Genomic DNA, 16717 nt, shown 5'->3' with positions numbered 1-16717 from the left:
CCACCTGTATCACATTTTGTATCCATGATACAGGTGGCTGAACAGGGTACTAGAGCCTCCATGATTGCCGATATCACATCTTGTATCCAAGCTAGAGGTGGTACAACAAGGTACTAGAGCCTCCATGCTTGCCCATATCACATCTTGTATCCAAGCTAGAGGCAGTACAGCGGGGTACTAGAGCCTCCATGCCCACCTGTATCACATCTTGTATCCAAGCTGGAGGCGGTACAACAGGGTACTAGAACCTCCTTTCAAAGGGTCAGTTTTCCCGCAATAAATTATCTTTTGCTTTGATATTGTAATCACTCTCTTATATCAATGTTACTATCGCACTTGTAAAGTTTACTTTGATTCTGACAACTTCTAGGGGAGGGATTGTACTGATAATGAATGTACAAATAGTAGCCCAAATCTTTCTCCTGTTTGGGTCGTTTGCTTCAATGTAGGAATGCTAATTTGCAGAACATTTGAGCAGCGCTCTGCCGCGCTCTAATATGCCCTCAAAACAGAAAGAAGTGTATAGGTCATGCAATTTGATATAAGCTGCTGCAGTATCCAAGGTTTTGGCCTAGGAGACGGCAGGGATTAGAGTAGGGCCTTGTCACGGTGGCCCTACTATCTCCTACCGGGAAGGTAACCGGAGAGTACATCCCAGGAAGTGAGGGCAGGCTATTAAATGGGGGTTTCAGCTTACTTGGTTTTGTGGTTGTCACAAGTAATGCCACCATTCCTTCTTCTGCGGTGAAACTGCAAATGTAATACAGTCCACACACATGGGTAGTAGTGAAAACACGCCATTGCCAGGAGCAGTCGGCAACTGGAACTTTACTTGGAACAACTTGTATAAGTTACAGTACGGTACATGAAAGTAGCTGTAGCAAACACACCAGTGCAGGCAGAATTAATGGTGAGGACAGTGAGGCAGACACAAGATGACTCCGGGCCCACAGTCCAAGTTATCTCTGCAGCATCGCTTCTGGAAAAGATACTCCATAGGAGAACAGGAACTCTCTACCGGTCACTCACACGTCTTGCAGGACTTGAACTCTGCAAGGCGGACTTCACAATTTAGGCACACTTCAGGGTAGCAGTCCTAGGGAAAACTTCTAGGCCACCTCTCCTCTTCTTCCATCTTTACCACATACAGGTTGAAGGTACCTACATATGGGCAGCACTCCAACAGAACACTCTACTTCCAACTCCCACTCCAGTCAAGTCTCAAAGGAAAAAAGCCCAATCATGCAGCTTGAAAACACTTATAAGAAACATGGTCACATGACTTACAAAAGTTACATTTCCAGACATAACCCAGACGTTAACCCATTCAGTGCTGCAGCTAGGCAATACACTTCATATTCATGCAACATAAACGTACTGACAATACACATAAGCACAAGACGACATAGAGCAATCAGAACCTTCCAGAACTTTCAGAATGCACTTCTGTACACTACACCGCCATCTTAACATGACACAATTCTGTGAAAAACTGTATTGTTGGGAGGCATATATCAATATATTTATAGTGTATCAACCCGATGACCTGTAAACATGGATGAAAATAATAAGGAATAGGTAATAGTATAAGTAGCTCCAAGGTGGCCGGGGCTCATTCACATCAGTGTGGGAGGTTCTGTAGCTGAATTTAGTTCAAAAACAGCACACAATGGCGCAGCCTGCTGCATTATTACGTCCTGTGAAAAGAAGAAGCATGGCCGGAAACCAAATGGACCCCAATCTAATCAATAGCGTCCGTTCAGTGCTGTTCGGTTCAGTCATGAGATGGAACTCTCCAGCCAGGGAGTACCCCAGGAAATCGGAAACCCTAAGTGTTGATGTGAAGAAGCCCTTATGTGGCAAACAATAAGAGCGAAGTTGTTTGCGCGAAGTTGTTGTATGTCTCAGCCGAGTCGCTGACCAAATCCTCTGTGCTGCACTAAAACAAAAGGATTTGCCCATTGTTAGCAGAACATCGCGCTCCTCTGATGCTCAGTGACAACAATTAGTCGCTGTGATATCTCATTCTACTCCTGTCACCGCAGAGCTGCTCATTTATCACCATAATTGTGAATCTGACGGAATATCTTCCCATTGTCAGTTGCATTACGGCTCCTTAATGCAAATCCCACACTTGGTACTTTCAAGGATACAAAAGTAGATGTGAGGAAACTTATATTATGCAAAACGTAGGAAGCACATTAGTAAAAAAGGGACTGATTTTTTTCTTCTTTAAGCAGCGCCACTCTTGGTCATGGGTTGTGTCTGGTATTGCAGCCCCATTTTCAGCTGGTGGTGGTTGTAAGTCGAGTCAATTCCAAAAACCTTTATGGGTACCCAAACTACTTTGTTGCTGATCCATCAAGTTCCCCATTCCAGGCGCAAGTTATCAATGAGAAATCTTCCCACTTTCACTGGTTGTCATACTCACTCAGCCATCATCCATACTTATTTTGGGGTTATGATCGCTCAGCGGTCAGGGACAAAAGGTCTGGGTGCCCGGTCATTGTTTGCAAACTCTTCTGCAGGTAAGAGTGATGCATCCGAAGTAGCTGCACAGAATATTTGTCCCTAAGGTCACCCTGGAAATCACAACTTACTTTCTCTAGTGCTTATAGACACTGAGCCATCGCCCTCTTCCTTTATCGGTGCCCATAACTACTAAGCCAGCAATACTGGAACAGTTTCACATGATCATAAGTTCAATTGTGCACATCTTAGTGCAGTTTTTTTGTGCTATGAACTAGTTTTTTTGGCACGTCGGTGTATTCTACTGTCCTTTTTCTGCCCACAGAGCCTATGTTTTGGGCGTAGGACACAAACACGCACCAATAGAAATAGCTAATTAGTCTAATGAGTTCCACATGTGTTCTTCTTACAGCAGAATTACGCAGTGTATTATGCATCTCCTTATACATTGCGCACACATTTACACACCCCTTTGACTTCTATATGCATCTTAGGTGTGCAAATGTGGAGAAAGATAAAACATGTTCTATCCTTTTTTTGCGCAATCGAAAAGTGCGCGCCAAAATATGGAAATGGGAATTAACTCATTGATATCAATGGTTTCTATTCTCTGTGTATATATCTGCAAATACTCTCATTGTCTCAGAACGCACAAAACTTGAGCGATTTTCTCGCCCGTGTGAATGCACCCTTAGGCCTTATTCAATCGTATACATGCAGCTATTTAGCTGCATTCAAAAATTGTGCACGAATGGCGACCATCTGCAGCATTGGATTCCAGAATATTCATTCAGATGAACGATTCTTAGCCACATAAAAAAAAACGTTTTCAGTTGGCCGATTTTATACACCATATTCAAAAATAGGTCTTGCTCTATCTTTGGCCAAGATACGCTGGAAGCTCCCATAGACTCTTATGGGAGCTGAAAAAAACAGGGAGGGGGAAGGAGTTTAGCTGTGTCCAACACTGGGGAAAGAAGACAGCTGGATCTATTCAACCATTAGTAGTCATTCTGAGGATTTCTGCCGATCAAGGGATTTCTGGACTGCAGCATATTTTTTCGCCGATACGCCGCAGCCGCCCGTATGAATGGTAGAAAATGTGCGGCTAAAGATCAGGACTTGATCGCGGCTATTCTTCATTCATGAAATTTTACCGCAAGTATGGGTGACCATTAGAGATGAGCGAGTATACTCGCTAAGGCACATTACTCGAGTGAGTAGTGCCTTAGCCGAATATCTCCCCGCTGGTCTCTAAAGATTCGGAGGCCGGCGGGGGGTGGGGAGCGGCGGGGGAGAGCGGGGAGGAACAGAGGGGAGATCTCTCTCTCCCTCTCTCCCCCCACTCCTCGCTGCAACTCACCTGTCACCTATGCCGGCCCCCGAATCTTTAGAGACGAGCTGGGAGATACTTGGCTAAGGCACTACTCGCTCGAGTAATGTGCCTTAGCGAGTATACTCGCTCATCTCTAGTGACGCATACGGTCAGAATCACTGAGCAATCATCCTCTCTCTGCCTGGTTATGGGGGCATTAATACTACTTTCAGGAATTAGCCTACTTGATAGCTACAACCCAGTTGAAGGCCATCGGCTCTGTTGAAGGTTTCCTCGCCTTATGTGCTGTTGATCATCCACCCATTTTATATTTTTCTGTCGATATCTCTGAAGTTTGTTGTTGTCCATAATCAGGAGACATGAGGGACCGAGTTGTAGAATTGGATATATCACACAATAACTAAAGAGAAGGATTTGCAGCAAAGGCGGCAGCTGTGATCTGTAACCACTTCCTTACACTTTACAGCTATTTCTGAGAATATCTCCACCACAAATGCCTCTGGGACCTTGAAGGTTTCTCTAAATTTGGGTATTGTAATATTTTCCCATGCATAACAGAATGAGCTCAATTCAAGCAAATTCATCTTAACTAAAGAGAACTGCAAAATGAAATAAACATTAGTCTAATTTCATCTTAATGGATTTCTCGTCCAGTATCTTCTGCGCCATCCTGCTCCCTTGATAATTTCTGTCAATTGCATCTTCTCGCAAAAACCATTCTTCATGGTAATCAAGACCTCATTATGCCATCTTTGTGTATCCAGTCAGACTCTCATTTCTTATACTTGTCTCACATTGTTACTGGAAAGAGGTTTGAAAGAGTTAAACCAAAGGACATGAAAGAAGTTGATTTAACGAAGCGTCTTTGATCATTTGATCAGTCCAGGTTCTGGATTAATCTACAGAAAACGGTGCAGTTTTTTGGTTTTGGATAAGTCTTCAGGTTCTAGTTCAGTTGATAGCTTCTGAATAAGTCTTAAAGGTCCGAATCAGTCTTCATGTTCTAGCTCAGTCTTCAGATTTCAGATTAGTCTTCATGATCTGAGTTAGTCTTCAGGTTTTAGTTCAGTCTTTAGGTGCTGCATAAGTCTTCGAGTTCTGGATCAGTTTTCTCATTTAGATCTTTCTTTAAGTTCTAGCTCCGTCTTCAGGTTATGGATTAGCCTTTACATTTTAAAACAGTCTTCAAGTACTGGAACAGTCTTCAGGTTCTTTATAAACAGAAACATAAGCGGACTCCAAAGAAAATCTCTAAAAGGGTTTTGGGTGCTTTACTGAGTTCCACTAGTAGACGTTCATAATAAGCCTTTAGAGAAAGGGTACACAACCCTAACCCAGGGCCATAAGTGGCTGTCATGTCTGTCTCCTGCAATCTGTTGTTCTACAGGTTCTACAATTCTCCTGTTCAGGTGGTGTGGATTGTGCTGGCTGGGCATGTGTGTGTCTCCAGTCAGCCAATCACTCCAGGTCAGTACACATATGAGCTGTCTTCCCAGGTGTGGATGTGTTCAGCTTTCTCTGTTCTCATTCTCTCTCTCTGTGTGGTGTGAGCAGGTTCTGTTTGGTTGCTGCAAAAAAAGGTTTGTGTTTTAGGTTATGTTTTGTTGTGTCACTGGACTCCTGGTTAGTGTAGGGGCTAGCAGTATAGCCAGGAGCTGTGATGTGGCCTGCTAGCTTCCATATTTTGATCAAAATGTCAACTAATGCCTGGCATTGATAGCATTTACATATGCTACTAATGGTTGCGTGGTTGCTGATGTATGGTGTGATTATGGCTCTGTGTGTCTTCTTTCCTGTCCACTTCTCCCTGTCGGTGGTGGCATATGTTTCCTATCCAGGGTGCATAAGTTCCTAGGAGCAGCAATGGCCCAGACCTAAAGACCGCTGGTCCGCCCTTTAATGCGGCGATGTCCTCGCTCAGGTAGGTCTGTGTCACTTACCCTAGTAGAAGATATGGAGAGGTGTTAATTTGTGATAGTTTCACCTGGTGTTTCCTATCTATCCATGGTTATGTTCGTGTAGGCCCAGTGCTCACTTGCCCACACAAAAGTAACACTGGCCAATGATAAAATTCTGTGTGGCCACCAACCATCTGGATACAGAAATATTTGCCGGTATGTGGCTCCCATGTATGGCATTTTAATGTTAGAAAGAAGAGGAGTGGTGCAAAACTCAGGAACAGGGATGAGTAAGTACTAATATTGTACTATGTAGCCATCTCTAGGTTACCACATATTTGGATAATGGGGTCTCATAACCCCTACTGGACACTCTAGAAAAGAGTACATTAGTTGGAGAGGTGTCAGTCTATATATGCGGCTCTCTCGATTGTAGTTTATGGGAGTGAAATGCTAGACTAAACCCATAGTCAACAACAGAGAGAGTTTAATGCATATATAGTCTTCTCTTCCCTAGAGTTCTGACTAGCGAAGAAGAAGAGCCTTGTTCTCCTCATAGTTGGGAATCCTGACAGTGGAATCGGCATCACCTGCATCAGACTTTTTTGTCATATACTTTTGATATACTATAAATATCTCAGATGGCAATACACCTTTAAGTTTTACTGGGGCCCTGGGGAATTATTTAATATGACAATGTGATCTTCAGAATAGAAAAGGTTGTGCATCCAGTTTTAGAGGGAACATTATCACACCAGATGCTTCACCTGTAGCACCCCAATTTCTTGTGGTTTTATAAAAGTTTTTGGTTCCCCATTGTGCCCAGGACTTCAGTGAATGTGGGTTATCACATAGGTAATATATAAAGAAATAGGTAAGGGGAGAATGTGAAGGAGGTTGCTGGTAATGGGAATTCTCAAAGTCATCAGAAAGACGGAAGTGAGAAGCAGTACAGAGGGGTAGAGACACAAACAAGAAAAAAACCTACCACACGTATAGTAGGTAGCAAGATGCAGAGGGATCACAAATAGTGTGATCGATGTCAGGTGAAACACAAAGTAAACAAGGCAAATAGTAAAGGATGATTAGTCATCGGGGCATCACACAGCGACAAAATTGTCCAGATGAAATTTAAATGATCTATTGCCAATATCTAGATTGGTCTTATCAACCCCTTTCCCCTTCCTTCATTAAAGGGAGGGGCTTTCTGGATAGACCAATTGGGCATAAACACCTGACTCAAGTTTCGATTGCCCGAAAATTGGCCCATCTGAATGCTCCACCAAGCACCCAATGAATGAGAAAACGCTCGTTGACTGGGTGATCACATCTTTTAGGTGGCACAAAAAGAATCATCATTGCTGGCAGCACATTTCTCTGGGTATGGGAACGATCATATGAATGATTATTTATCCCCTAATGAAGTCTAAATTGGCTGATCTCACTCATTAAGGCTCCTTTTTCTAAACAAATTACTCCATATAAAAGGACATGAAGTCCAATAAAGGTTTTGTGTTATAGGAATAAAGATAAACATAATTTAATAATCCACCAGGGATATTTTCCTAAATAATCAACACCGTTCATCAAAAGTAAAGCTATAATTTACAAGATACTTTCACATTTTTGATTATATAATTGATTGAGTACATGTAATCTAGACAGTATGATTCCACCATATGGAATGAGAATCTTACCTGGTGTTGATCTTGAGAAGGCCAGTAGTCCTTTTCTCTCCGGCCCATTTGCTCAGGCAATGCTTGTGTGACAGCCATGTACAACACTATACATGCTACAACGATATTCATTTTCAGTAGTCTTGGTCTTCTCTGTCCCACAGATCTCCTTAAGAACAGATTTTGATCTAGGAATTTTTGAATCAAGAAAACTCAAAAAGTTGCATAGAATCCTAAAATTTAGCAAGTACTTATCCAGCTCTACTTCGATGCAGAGCAATTTTATGTATAAAGTGACTGCAATTTCTGTAGTTTCATATTGATCTACTGTATATAAGGATATACAATCCTCACAAAAGATGTCAACCTTAAACTCTACTACATTAAAAAGAGCCTTATGCTGTCCTTGTCTGCAAGTCATGTTGTATGAATTTCTTAGTAGTATGTTAGCCGTGACCACAGTGGACTGAAGTTGGCATACTGTAGGTTTACGTGTGCAAAACACAAAAAGTTCCCCCATTCTCTTGTGTTCTATATTTTTACATTGAAATAATGTATAGTTGGGAACATGCACTAGATAGATTGTTTTAAGTCCCCTCTATCTCTTATGCTTTACTACCACTTTTTTAAAACATTTTTTTAGCTTACTTTTTGTCCAATGGGGGGAACAATTTGGCGACAACAGTTCAGCATCATATTTTGTATTGAAAGATAATAATCCAAATAATTTTCAATAAGCTTAAATAGTAAATTCTAGAGAAATATATATATAATTCTATCCAGGTAAGCAATTTCTCAACTGTTAGTACTAACAAAAACCCAGAAAAACGAAAGAACTAAAACCTGAAACGTAAGGCTCCATGCACACAGTCATGGCAGCATTAGACCAACCCTTGTGAGAACAAGAAGACCTATCTCAAGCCTACTTTTGAGAAAGGTTTTCCTGATCTCACAGGTTTGGGATCTAATCCTGTCATTAGCCTTAATTACACAGCCATTTCTGTGAACACTATAGCTGGATTCATATAGAGACAATGTTGTGTATAAAAGCTACTAAATGCATAAAACATCCCAAAAAATACTAAAGCTGTACTATTTTCATCCAAACTTACATATGGTTTTCATTGAGCGATTGCAATATTCTAATATATTCTTAAGAGTAATTGAAGCCAAGACAAAATATGAAGAAAATTAGGAAAAATTTAAAACATTTTAACAACAAAAGTTTAAATATCTCAAATGTTTTTTGTAATTGCAAAACATAAATATTACATATGTAAAAAAAAAATAGCTAGCGTAATAATGGGGTTTATGTAATGATGGAGTGGGAAAACAAATATTATTGTACCTGCCATAAAACAGGCTGTGGGGGCAAAAATACACAATACTCTATTATATTACAGATTGGCCACCTTATTTAGGTGTTACAGTATATCCTACAAGTGCCATATGTATTAGGTAACATAATATGTTAGACTGAAAAAAGAGACATGTCCATCCAGTTCAGCCTGTCACCCCTCCAATGTTGATCCAGAGGAAGGCAAAAAAAACAATGAGGTAGAAGCCAATTTTCCTCATTTAAGGGAAGAAAATCCTTACTGACTCCAAATATGGCAATCAGAATAATCCCCGGATCACTGACCCTTCTGAAGTAATCAGTGACTATAACAAAATATTGTATCGCTCAAGAAAGGCGTCCAGGTTCCTCTTAAACTTGTAAGACAACCCACAAGACCATTACAGTACGAACACCCTTTGATACAAAGTACCAAAAAATAATAATTTGCCCTTGGACCTTGTTTAGACCCTATAGACCCATGTTCTCTCAAGCTGTTGTGAAACTACAACTCTCAGCATGGTCCTCTTTAACCCCAGCTTTAGACTCAAAGGCAATGAGGGTCCTCTATACTCACTGTAGAAGGCAGCAGGTTGCAGAGAAGACAGGCAAGTGAATGACTCCAGGTGGGACCTTCTCACTCTTTATATTCGCAGTGACCAGCGCAGTAAATGAAGCTGATTTGTTCAAAGCTAATAAAGCAGAGAGGCTTCCATCTAAGACAAGGAACAATTGAAGCTTCCGTGTATTTCTTCAATCAATATTTGATCAGTTCCTCTCTGTCTCCATCCTCCTCAGTTCTAGGATTTTTGAATTGCACCACGTGTCGTCATGTCCAAAGTGGAAAACTCAACTAATAAATCCAACTACACATTAAGGGTAGTCACAGGGTGACTATTTTCATAGAAGTTGTTTGTAAAGGTCTAATTGAGGTTCCCTCCTTCTCTACTGGTTCCACTGACTCCTTAAAGTCATTCATTGGGTCATGCATGAAAACTTAAGAGGACAACACTTTGCTATGGTCCTACATCGAGTTTCTGGAGGGCTGCAGAATCTTCCATGGAAAAATCTACCCGGGTTGATGAAATATGTGGTGTGGATGGGTTTTGTGTATCTGAACAGCATTTTTATATGGATAATAGCGCCTCACTACAAAAAAAAATTGTTGATATAAGTTGGTAGGATATGATTTGTTTGCACTAGCAACAGTGACAGATGAAGAGGAAATTGGACGTGCCTCCTCGTACAGGCGCCGCAGACCACATCAAGGAAGTCTGATATTTGACTACTCATATTTAATTTGCAACTGAGCTGCCAGAAAAAATATTAGCTCTACAACAATGGACACTTGAAATAATATTCCCCAGACCACTAAAGGACGATTTATATAGTAGCTACATTTAGGATGTGTATTAAATATCTTATATAAATAGCACTTATAAAATGATAAACAACGTTAATACATTGCTGGTTTATTACATACGGTAGAACTAGTAAATATATTCAGTGCGGTAGATGTCCCCTAGCTATGTAAAACAATATACTTCTAAAGTTAGGGAGTGCTTTGGCATATTCAACTGCACCAAAAGAAAAGGAGATTATCTGTATCTATCTATCTCATATCTATCTATCTCCTATCTATCTATCTATCTATCTATCTAATATCTATCTATCTATCTATCTATCTCATATCTATTTATATCCTATCTCATATCAATCTATCTTTTTATCTATCTATCTCATATCTATCTATCTCAAATCTATCTATTTCATATCTATCTCATATCTATCTATCTCATATCTATCTATCTCATATCTATCTATCTCAAATCTATCTATTTCATATCTATCTCATATCTATCTATCTCATATCTATCTATTTCATATCTATCTATTTCATATCTATCTCAAATCTATCTATTTCATATCTATCTCATATCTATCTATCTCATATCTATCTATTTCATATCTATCTATTTCATATCTATCTCATATCTATCTATTTCATATCTATCTCATATCTATCAATTTCATATCTATCTACCTACCTATCTCATATCAGCCTATCTTTCTATCTATCTCATATCTTTCTATCTAACCACAAAACAAACATAACTTAAGGCCCATTTAGACACAACGATTATCGCTCAAAATTTGCTCAAAAGCCATCATTTGAGCGATAACCATTTCGTCTAAACGCCTGCCCATCATGCCCTTTTTCGTGCACTGTTCGTTCATCGCTCACTTCTAGTTTTCTAGAAATGAGTGATGACTCTTATCAGTGGCTCAGGCTGATATCTCAGCCAGCAGCGCTGATAAGATTCTCTCAGCTGGTATCCTGCTGGCAGTTCTCAGCAGGGCACCAGCTGAAAGCTCCGAGAACAATGCAGTTGTTAGCATATGCAAAACAGCTGCATTGTTTTCGTAGGGATTGCAGCTGTATCCTTCTCAGCCTGCATTAACTCTTTAGTAGCTAATTAGCTACTTAGAGTTATGCAAAGATGATCACTCAAAACTGTCACTCAAACTGTATTTTGAGTGATTTTTGAGTGATTATCTTTCAGTGTATATGGGCCCATAGTGATGTCACATTACAAGGTTAATGAACACAATGATGTCACAGTATGGAAATAAGAAAAATAATGATGTCACAGTGAAAGCATAATGAACACAATGATGAACAGTACAGAGATAGTAAATGCAGTGATGTCACAGTACAAAGATAAACACATTGATGTCACACCGAAGAGATAATAAACACAGTGATGTTACAGTTTCAAAATAATAAGCACAAAGGTGTGACTGTATGGAGATAATAAATACAGTGATGTCACAGTTCAGGGATAATAATCAGTGATGTCACAGTACAAAGATAAACAAGGTGATGTCACACTGTAGATATAATAATAATAATAATAATCTTTTTTTGTATAGCGCCAACTTATTCCACAGCGCTTTCAGGCATGGATAAATGCAAAACAATACAATTGCAACAATTACAATGTGAGATACATTGGGTTAGACACAAATGGGTTGGGGGTGGTACAGGAGGTGCAGGGGTTGGGGAACACAGGTAATAGGAAATTTCATGTACAGATCATTTATTAGAAGGCAAACAGGGTGGGGCACCATAGGGAGGGGCAAGGGACTAGGTCAGGAGATTTGGTATGCTTCCCTGAAGAGGTGCGTTTTTAAGGCACGTCTGAAATTTCGTGCATCGGGAATTGTCCGGGTGCCTTGGGGTAGAGCATTCCAGAGGATGGGTGCTGCTCTGGTGAAGTCCTGGAGGTGAGCATGTGAGGTTCGTATTACAGGGGTGTTTAGTCTGAGGGTGTTAGCCGATCGGAGTGAGCGGGCTGGGTGGTATACTGACAGTAGAAAGGCGATGTATGGTGGCGCAGCGGCATGCAGAGCTTTGTGAGTGAGGTAGAGGAGTTTAAATTTAGTTCTGCAGTGGATGGGCAGCCAATGCAGCAACTGGCATAATGCAGAGGCGTCTGAATAACGACTGGATAGAAAAATGAGTCTAGCTGCTGCATTTAGTATGGATTGGAGTGGAGCGAGTCTAGTGTGGGGGAGGCCATTGAGTAGCGAGTTGCAGTAGTCAAGCCGGGAGTGGATGAGGGCAACCACGAGCGTCTTTAGCGTATCCGTGGTTAGGAACGGACGTATTTTAGCAATATTTCTGAGGTGCATGTGGCATGTTTGGGCCAGAGATTGGATATGGGGGGCAAAGGAGAGGTCAGAGTCCAGTGTGACCCCAAGGCATCGGGCATGCCGTCTGGGGGTTATGATGGTGCCAGACACAGGAATGGAGATGTTGAGGGGAGGTTGGTTAGAAGGTGGAAAGACAAGGGAGTCAGTTTTAGAGAGGTTTAGTTTGAGAAAGAGGGAGGACATAGTGTTAGAGACAGCAGACAGACAGTCAGTGATATTTTGGAGAAATGGTCCAGAGATCTCACGAGAGGAGGTGTATAGTTGGGTGTCATCAGCGTAGAGATGGTATTGGAGGCCAAATTTGTGGATGGTTTGTCCAATTGGGGCAGTATAGATAGAGAAAAGAAGGGGACCAAGGACCGAGCCCTGGGGTACCCCAACAGCAAGAGGAAGTGGAGCAGAGATAGAACCAGCAAAGGAAACACTGAAAGAGCGGTCAGAGAGGTAGGAAGAGAACCAGGAGAGAGCAGTATGCTTTAGACCAATAGAGTGGAGCATAGTGAGAAGGAGATTATGGTCGACAGCGTCAAATGCAGCAGACAGGTCAAGGAGGATTAGTAGGGAGTAATCACCTCTCGACTTTGCAGTCATCAGGTCATTTGTTACTTTTGTAAGGGCAGTTTCGGTCGAGTGTAGAGAGCGGAAACCAGACTGGAGGGGGTCGAGGAGCGAGTTGTCAGAGAGAAGGCGGGAGTAGACCAGGCGTTCCAGTAATTTGGAGATAAAGGGGAGGTTTGAGACGGGTCGGTAGTTGGCAGCATCAGTCGGGTCCAGGGTTGTTTTTTTAAGCAGAGGGGATATAATGGAGTGTTTGAATGAGGAGGGAAAAGTGCCAGAGGTTAGGGAGAGGTTGCAGATTGTAGTGAGGTGAGTAATGAGAGCTGGGGAAAGGGACCGGAGGAGCTGAGAGGGGAGAGGGCCGCTGGCGCAGGTGGTGGGGCGGGCAACGGAAAGGAGCCTGGAGACTTCTTCCTCTGTCGTTGGTTCTAGATAGTGAGTAGATGCTGTCAGATTGCAGGTCTAATAAACAAAATTATGTCACAGTATGGAAATAAGAAAAATAATGATGTCACAGTGCAGGCACAACAAATATAATGATGAACAGTACAGAGATAATAAATACTGTGATGTCACAGTTCAGGGATAATAAACAGGGATGTCACAGCACAGAGATAATAAATAGTGATGTCACAGTACAATGATAATGAACACAGTGATGTCACAGTACAAGGAAAAACAGGGTGATTTCACACAGCAGAGATAATAAACACAGTAATGGCACAGTATGTGGGTAATAAACAAAATGGGGTAGAATTATTAATAATTTCACAGACAAAGAGCATGAGATTAGAGGAGATGGATAAATGCTGTACCAAGTTTACCACAGAGGTGCACCCCGCATGATAGTTGTGCCACATTTTATTAGATGCATTAGATGGTATTTTTTTTCTTACGTTGGTTGACTTTACACTGGTGCACTGTATGTAATATGTATCCTGGCCAGGCAAGAGAGCCTTGTTCTCACCAGTCCAGCATTCCTGAGCTGCCTGGTATAGACTAGCTGCTATGATGCCCCCCATACACTGTACACACCACTCTGCTTTCTCTCTTATATACACAGAACAAGCAGGATATAAGGCATTATGCAGCAGTACTGAGCATCGTAGATGAGAATCTAGGATTGGTGTGAGATAAAACACTAACCAGAAGCTGCAGCAACGTCTCTGCCTCTATAGTAGAGGAGGAAGCCTGCAGTAATGAGCCTGGGCAAGATATTTATATTGTACTGTTGTTTTGTTATGTGAAGCATTAATATGTGATTTTTGGGCACTTTATAGAGAGAATAAAGTGTTATTGCTTGTAATTTCTATTATTCTTCTCATAGAATTAGATAAACTGATTCCCATTGGCTGCAGGACATCATGTGGGGTTTCTGGGGGACTCACGCACCATAGAGACTTGCACTGGCTCCAGTTGTGGTGTAGTTCACACCAGAGAAGAGATGGAAAGCATTGGCTACCTGCTGGGTGCTGAATCAGGCTATCAGGTATAGCCACACTGAAGCCAGGCCTATAGCCTTTAGAAGTGAGAACTCGCTTTTCAGATGAAGGGTACCCCAGTGCTGTCAAAATGATGGCTGTATTCCTCGGATGCTCCTGCCTGCCCAGTTTAGTATGTTAAGACACAAGCCTATCTCAGCCATGATGCAAGCCTGGAACCGTTCTCACTATCAGGCCTATGGCCCAGCCACAGACCTGCATGTTCAAGACCCGGAGTTGACACGCAGGGATGAGGATGTAGTACCAGCCACAACATTGATACCCGCCAGGGCCTCAGACAAAAAAGGCAGGCCGAAGTAAGACCCCTATGCCTGAACTTAAGGAGGACCCCAACACTTCCTCAGAGCCCCCCGTTTCGCTATTTCCCTTCAGCAGTTCCCTACCTCTTTGCGCTCCACAGACTGCTATAGGCAGCATGAAAAAGTGGCAAACAAAGATTCCCTCCTGTTCTCCTTCTGGCTGTTAGAGAAAACTTCACATGACAACAGGCAGTGGAAAGTGAAGTTAGAAAGAGGTGAAACCCCTAGTGGCCAGGACTTCACAGTATTTTTTCAGCTCAAAAATGTTATTTTAGTGAATTAAGGGATTTGCACTTTTATTGTTACCACATTGTCTATTAAATACGCAAAAAATTGTTAAAAAGGTATAGACCATTGGAAATTGGGCGCTCCTCCCCCACATAGAGAGTAATCATCAATAGGTCATCACTAGAGATGAGCGAGCATACTTGCTAAGGGCAATTACTCGAGCGAGCATTGTCCTTAGCGAGTACCTGCCCGCTCGGAAGAAAAGATTCGGGTGCCGGCCGGGGGCGGGGAGCAGCGGGGGAGAGCGGGGGGAACGGAAGAGAGATCTCTTTCTCCCTCTCTCCCCCCCTGCTCACTCCCGCAACTCATCTCTCACCCTTGCCGGCACCCGAATCTTTTCCTCCGAGCGGGCAGGTGCTCGCTAAGGACAATGCTCACTCGAGTAATTACCCTTAGCGAGTATGCTCGCTCATCTCTAGTCATCAATATGTGGCCGCACTCTAGTCACTTGATGTAGGTCGTACTGAATAGAGTTGAGCGAACATACTCTGGCAGGCTTGATGCTCGTTCGAGTATTAGCGTACTTGATGGTGCTCGTTACTCGAACGAGCATCAAATCACGTTCGACCCCACCCCAGCTTTTGGCCCCTCCCCGCTGTGACGTGCCTGTTTTGGCCCCTCCCTGCCGTGACGCAGCACGCGTCATTTGAAAATTTTTGGTCTGGCAGGGAAAGGGGGAGAGAGAGAGAGAGAGAGAGACACACACAAACCAAGGAGATTTTGTATGTGGGACCCTGCGTTCCACATACAAAATTGCTTGAGTCTCCCATTGTAGTCAATGGGGTTCGTTACTCGAGTAGAGCTCTCGAATTTTACAAAAAGTTCGACTCGAATAACGCGGACCCGAGCATTTGGGAGCTCGCTCATCTCTAGTACTGAACAATAACTTGTAAAATTTTCTTAAAAGGCCATATATGTAGAAAGACTAAAAGTAACAAAAACATTGAAAGAAATTTACTAGAACAGCAAGTTATTCCCTATCCACAGGTTGGTGGCTAACTTGCTGATTGGTGGGGTCCAACCACTGGGATCCCCACGGATTTAGAGAATGATGACCCAGAGTGTTCAGTAATGAATCACACATGTGCTTAGATAGCGGAGTTCAACCGCTTGGCTACCTCCAGCGCCCCTACTGAAAAGAATGGCACACATGTGCGATTGCCGCTGCATTCATTACTGAGCGCTCTGAACCCCTGTTCTAGGGATCAATGGTGGATATGGAATAACTTACTATTCTGGGAAAATCCGTAATAACCAGTCTACATTCTAATGAATTTCCTAGTTGATAATTAAGCTGCTGACCTCATACGCCATGTGAATTGTGTCCTGATTCGAGTACAGATGGCAGCTGATGTTTTCTCTTACAGATAACTCACTGCGGATAGAAAGCATAAAGATTAATTAACGAGAAACCTGAGTTACATAACATCGTAAAAATTGCCATTGTTTGTATTTAACCCTTGCATCTCTGGAACCTCTCTCCACTTTGTAATGAACAGATGCTTCATGGTTCTTCTAAAGCTTTTATCCCTTTAGGGGTGTTTTGGTCCTAAAGGAACAGATATTTTTTAGGGCTTTTACCCATGTAGTGTCTTACCGTCGTATTTATTTTTCTTCAGCTACCAAAATTATTTTTGC

General features: G+C 42.1%; 1 protein-coding gene across 1 annotated transcript in view; it reads right to left on the bottom strand.

Moving 5' to 3' along the window:
• The window catches only part of LOC136586773 (protachykinin-1-like), a 33407-nt gene extending 16951 nt beyond the window's left edge, over positions 1–16456 (bottom strand). The window contains exons 1-2 of the mRNA XM_066584989.1: positions 16382–16456; positions 7401–7567 (exon numbers count right to left, since the gene is read on the bottom strand). Of these exons, the coding sequence (XP_066441086.1) occupies positions 7401–7511 (111 nt within the window). The 5' untranslated portion in view covers positions 7512–7567; positions 16382–16456. The remainder of the gene's footprint in view (positions 1–7400; positions 7568–16381) is intronic.
• Between the last annotated feature and the right edge of the window lie 261 nt (positions 16457–16717).

The sequence above is a fragment of the Eleutherodactylus coqui genome, chromosome 12 (assembly GCF_035609145.1).
Source record: "Eleutherodactylus coqui strain aEleCoq1 chromosome 12, aEleCoq1.hap1, whole genome shotgun sequence".
NCBI classification, from domain to species: Eukaryota; Metazoa; Chordata; class Amphibia; order Anura; family Eleutherodactylidae; genus Eleutherodactylus; species Eleutherodactylus coqui.
The sequence above is the reverse complement of the archived record's forward strand: the minus strand, read 5'-3'. Positions and strand labels throughout refer to the sequence as shown.